General features: G+C 43.1%; 1 protein-coding gene across 1 annotated transcript; it reads right to left on the reverse strand.

Annotated features, from left to right (window-relative positions):
• Positions 1–3,855: 3,855 nt before the first annotated feature.
• On the reverse strand, positions 3,856–5,654 carry LOC112893725 (CEN-like protein 2). Its single transcript, XM_025961194.1, has 4 exons — positions 5,352–5,654; positions 5,195–5,256; positions 4,804–4,844; positions 3,856–4,625 (listed from the first exon to the last, which is right to left on the reverse strand). Exons 1-4 carry the CDS (start codon positions 5,550–5,552, stop codon positions 4,408–4,410), a joined length of 522 nt encoding a protein of 173 aa, XP_025816979.1. The 5' UTR covers positions 5,553–5,654; the 3' UTR covers positions 3,856–4,407.
• Between the last annotated feature and the right edge of the window lie 346 nt (positions 5,655–6,000).

The following is a 6,000-nucleotide window of genomic DNA, read 5'->3' on the forward strand; positions in this document are numbered from 1 at the left end:
CAATGCCTTTTTCACGTGTCTTTTGCTCTCATCTTCTCTTCAACATCAAGAGTTCCAATGAGTTCATCGATGGTGAACTCCTGTCGCTTGTGTTTTAGTGAAGTAGCAAAATTTCTCCAAGAAAGTGGCAACTTAGAGATAATACCTCCAGCCACAAACTTGTCGAGTAACACACATGGAGAGTCTTTGCGATAATTCCTGAGATCTTTTGCTAGCGTATATATCTTATGGGTTTGTTCTACCACAGAACGATCTTCAACCATCCTGTAGTCAAGGAACTATTCCTTTACATATAACTCGCTGCCGGCATCAAAAACTCCATATTGAGCCTCAAGAGCATCCAATATTTCCTTTCCATTTGCGAGCCGGATATATGTATCCACAAGGTTTTCATCAAGAATACTAATGATGCAGCCTCAGAAAAGGTTATCTGAAGCATCGAACGCACTCCCTTCCTCTAGAGTGAACTGTTCGGGCTTCTCCTTTGTTACATGCATCAGGTTCATCACTGTCAACCACGATATAAGCCACTCACGCCAATGTTTGTAGTTGGAACCATCAAATACATTCGGTTTGACTGTTGCAGCAAAGTGAGCTACCAAAAACCTATCAACAATATCACACAAATTCATGACAAAATTAGTGATCTTGTGAGAACAAAATATGTGCTTATGTTCAAGTTAATTTCATTAACTAGCACAAGCAAAGGAATAAACCAGAGATGGTTTAGACTGTACCCTAAGATAGGACCACGATTGCACCTTTCCCAGGACTGGACATGGTGTCGGTCCGGGCTGTTTCATGTAGCCGAACTAAGTCGTTGCAATGCAGATGGCCGTTAGAAAGTAATCGAGATGATATTGATGTTCATTTGGGGAACACAGCTACGGCCATCGGGAAGTAGTCGTTCGGGCCACCAGATGTAGACACAGTAGTCGGAGATGTAGACAAAGTAGTCGTGTAGGATAAAGTAGTCGTACAGCTTGAGAACGAAGTAGTCGATAGCCACCAGGAAGTAGTCATTCAGGGAGCAAACAAGCAGTCGCGTGAAAACGCTCCTCGAAAATCTGATTGCCCGCTATCCGTGCAGGACCTTCAGCATGCAGGGTTTCGGAAGCCTGCTCTCGCCAGAACCGTGCGCGCAGAACTAGCGATGGAGATGCTGATAGCAAAAAATAGAGGGAGAAAGAGAAAGGTATCGTCAAGTATTTCTGAGGTAGATCAATGAGAGGAGGCTGATCGAAGAGGAGAAGAAGATGACCCTGGACACAATAATGGCCATAAAATTGCATCATTAACTATTCATTTAATTCTCTATTTTAATCACCAATTATAATCAGCTATTACTCTCCTCAATTACTCACAAAGTATTAGTCACCTCTTAACTTCCCAGCATTAACTTGTGGACCTTTTAATTTATTATTTATTTATCATTTAAATAAATAGGCTTAGCCCAAATATTCCAACAGCACTGGGTCACGCCACCCTGGTCGTGGAGGAAGGTGAGTGCCGTGATGTGCCGCGCGCTGCTTCTGCTTGACCATTCAGCTACTTTTCATCTTTTTTTCCCCTCCTTTTGTTCTTCTTTTTTCTAGCTCATTTGCTGTTTGTGTTAGCAGGAGCTCTCTGCATATATCTAACGATTGTGGAACCCTTTCCTAGACCGTGCTTGCTTCACTAGCACGGTGTTGATATCCCGGACTAAACTCTAGTTCCTGTTACAGCGGATGTTTCATACTAATTAAAAGTATTAAATATAGGTTAATTATAAAATTAATTTGTATAAATAAAGACTAATTCGCAAGACGAATTTATTACGTCTAATTAGTCTATGATTTGATAATGTTGTGCTACAATAAATATATGCTAATAATAGATTAATTAAGCTTAATAGATTCATCTGATAAATTAGTCTCTATCTATACAATTAGTTTTATAATTTATTTATATTTAATACTTCTAATTAATATCAAACATGCAATGCCAGGGGAATTTTAGTCACCGAATCAGACCCTTACTCGTACTCTGCGACACCCTGGCACTGGAAGTCGGGAACGGCTTACCAGACACTGATTGCCGGCAACGAAAAGACCCGGCTCAGGTACGTGTTACTACTACATCACGCATTTTCTTGTTGGGATGTGACGCATGGCTAGATGTACTTTACGATATTCTGATTTTTTAGTGTGATAGTACTGTAGTAACGGTACCTATTTCGATTTATTACTGCATTAGATCTGGCGTGCAACTTTTTTTAATTTTAATTTTTGGAATAGAACAGTAGACTAGTGGTTGGGAGGACCTGAATTGTAGGACTGGCACGGCTGTCCATCTCAATCGGTGATCGACTCGCAGGACAGACTCGAACACTTGGTTGCTAAATTTTTTTTCCTTTCATTTTAGTAAACTGGCAAATATATATGTACGTTATACGGTTGAAGATCCAATACATTGTAAATATTATGTGATCACCCCTGACCGGCCCTTACTCCGTTGTGTCGTCGATGCGTGAGCTCACTCCTAGCCCAAGATCTAGTAGCTCTGTGTAGCGCCCTAGCCGCGCCATCCAGCTACTTTTCATCTTTTCTTTTTTCCCTCCTCCTGTTCTTCTTTTTGGTAGCTCATTTGCTGTTTGTGTTATCGGTAGCTCTCTGCATATATCTAAAGATTGTGTAACCCTTTTACAGGCCGTGATTGCTTCATTCACTTGTTACTCGTACTCTGCGACACCCTGGCAACGGCTTATCAGTCATCACCATGCGAAGAGGGTTTGACTGGATTTTGTGGACACTGATTACCGGCAACGAAAAGACCGGGCTCAGGTACGGTGTTACTGCAACTCGCGTTTTATTGTTGGGATTTGACGCATGTGTACTTTACTGATATTCTGAATTTTGAGTGTGATATTACTGTGGTAACCGTACGGATTTACTGCTGCATTAAATCTAGCATGCAATATTTTTTTATTATTTTACGTACGTATGTTTACAGTGATGAGTGTGCATGCATTGTCTGAGATATACTGTGTAATCTCAAAATACATTAGTGGTGGGGAGGCCGTGTACTCGTGTGGCCTTCCGTTCCACCTGAATCGTACGATTGGCACGGGTGTCAATCTCAATCTAGTGACCGACTTGCAGGACAGACTCGGACACTCGGTTGCTAAATCTTTCTTCCTTTAATTTGAGTAAAAATGACTCGTATTACTTGCTCGGGTTGCTACCATCAGTTGATAACTAAACACTTTTAAATTCTGATGAAAAAAAGTGTGCAGCAGTTGCCTGAGCTTGTCCTATATATACAACCTTTCTGCATGACATGGTCTTACAGTGACTTCAGTTTATACTGTAGAGGCCATGGTTTGCCAGAGATTATTTGTAGTGTATGAATTGCTTTCACATATGCAAGAAAGATCATCTGATATAAAAAAAAACTTTTCTCGCTTTTGTTTAAGAGAACAGCTGAAAAGAGTTATTGACGTGACTCTTATCGAGTCTAATATATGCCAAACTGATGGCTTGCTTTGTGACCTAATATCTTCGAACGAATATTTGTTCATAGACTTAATTTTTAGATAAATGTGCTTGTGATCCTAATGACCGGACGGCCATTATAGGTATAGATGCTACTGATGAAGCACTGCAAGATCGTGTATATAAAACGACTGAAATGATGTAAAAGAGGAGGCCTAGAATAGATGCTGCCTTCTTGTTTGCAGCTCCATATACTGCACTCCCAGCCGTGGATAGGATCCATAGAGGAAGCTGAGCTAGATATGGCGGTGAGAGCAACACCAAGGTGTATAGATGTATATATGTGCACGTCTTGTCACTGAAAAGTGAGATAAAGAGCATAGGAGAAAGTAAACACGATGGCATTACAAAAACAAGCAGCAGCAAGCTGTAGTGACAGGATCAAACAAAGTACACTGCAAGCACCAGTGAGGAGCCCATATGACAATAGTGGGCAAGAAGGGGAATACAAGAGCTGAGCCATGGCCGTTGCTTTCCCTCCCGCTCCACCACTCGACGCGTACTCCTCCATGGCCATTGCTTGAGCTCTCACACTGTTCCCAGTCAACATGGCAACCCTCCCAATCATTTTGTTACCTCCACAAATCAACTAGAATGTGCAGCAAGTACTAGCAGTAGGCTGTATAGTAGCTGCTGCTAGCTAGCTAGCTCGTGTGTTCACAAGCAAGCAGCTAATTAGCTACTACCCTTTCTTATTAGAACAAACATGCATTAAAAGAGAGAAAGAGAGAGGGGGGAAAAAAAGAGAAAAAGCCTGGCCAGCTAACTTAATTGATTGATTAAATCGTAGGTTCGTCTGTCCATGCAAGATCAGGTGCGTAGGGTCCTTGGTTGGTCTGGTTTCGTACGTTCAGCTGCAGTTGTTGGTCAGCGGCTAGCGCCGGCGGGCGGCGGTCTCGCGCTGCGCGTTGAAGTAGACGGCGGCGACGGGGAGACCCAGGTCGTTCTCCTCGGCGAACTGGCGGGTGCTGAAGCGGTCCCTCGACGACGGCGGGCTCACCGCCTGCCGGCGGCTCTGCCGGAACAGCACGAATATGAACCTGTGGATGCCAATGTTTGGCCTTGGGTTCTCGTAGCTCACTAGCTCCTTCCCTGCATGTATGCACGAAAAGCTTCAGAAGGAGAACAAGGAGAAGACAAGGAACTGCTGATTAATATCTACAGGACGACCCTTTTCAGCCATTTGTTTGGCCCTGCGTCTCTGTACTCTGTACCCACTCCCCTCAAAACTAGCAAGAGCAAAAGCAGCATGTACAAGAAAAAGACTTACCAAAAGAAGCATCAGTAGTCCCAGGAATATCAGTAACAATCCTGCCAAGGTGTGGTCCAATCAAAAAACACCTGATTAGCTTCAGATATTATTCTATATATATAAATAAAGGCCTGGAAATTGAGACCATGCATGCTTATCCTAACTCGCCCGTGTAAACTATGTGCATGCCCGAATCTTGCTGAACACTAATCATGCTACACACTAGCAAGTAGTAGCATGAACACTAATCATGCCTTCATTCTTAGTTTTGCTAGTTAGTAGCTGCACACTAGCAAGTTGATTGCATGGATATGCCTTCTTAGTTTTGCTAGCTAGGCGATACCCTTGTTTAGTCTGCTATAATTTTTTACTCTATTTAGTCAGTCCTGCTTTGTATCGGTTAAATTACCAGTGAAGGTGCTCCCTCAGGTATGGATCACTAGGTCCTGGCACATCAGGGTCAGTCATCACCTGAAGAAGCACGGTAGTTAGCACGCGAACATGTCTTACCTGCTTCTGTTTGAGAGATAATAAGCATACATATAGCAAGGGATGGGTCTGCGCACCAATGTGAAGAAGGACCCGAGATCGCCCCCTTGGACCTCAGCACGCGGCTTGTTGGCGACTGCCGAGGGGAAGAGCTCGTGTCCATTGAAGACCTGCTTGTTGGAGTTGTAGGTGACCATCATCTTGACGGTGGGATTGAAGTGGTCCAGCACCTCACCGATCACCTTCCCCACAATGAGAGGCTCCAGCGCCCTTGACATGTCTAGCCCTTTAACCTCAGCTGAACTTGCGATGATCAGTATGTGTTGTTTCGTGCTTCTTCCTAGATGGTGATGTGCAGGTTTGTGCGTGCGTGTGTTTGTGTTCTGGGAGAGCAGGAGTCTGCCTCTATTTATAGATGTGAGAGACGAGCCTTATCTATTTATAGATGTGAGAAACGAGCCTTATCTTTCTGGATGGCCACCTATATTCTGAACTGAGTGTGATGGACCATATATTACACATTTCAAACAGAAGTTCTGAAAAAGTTCAGGTTGGAGCATTTGTATCATCACGTACGGTGGCTGTCAGATTAACATGCTAGATTGTTCTAGTCCCATGGTCATTTTCCTTCAGGTGTGGATTATAGAATCGGGGCACTTGCGGCACGAAAGTTCCTCATTATCCAATATATTACACATATAGTACCTTAAAGATATTTATTCTCTG

The sequence above is a fragment of the Panicum hallii genome, chromosome 1 (genome assembly GCF_002211085.1).
Source record: "Panicum hallii strain FIL2 chromosome 1, PHallii_v3.1, whole genome shotgun sequence".
Lineage (NCBI taxonomy): Eukaryota > Viridiplantae > Streptophyta > Magnoliopsida > Poales > Poaceae > Panicum > Panicum hallii.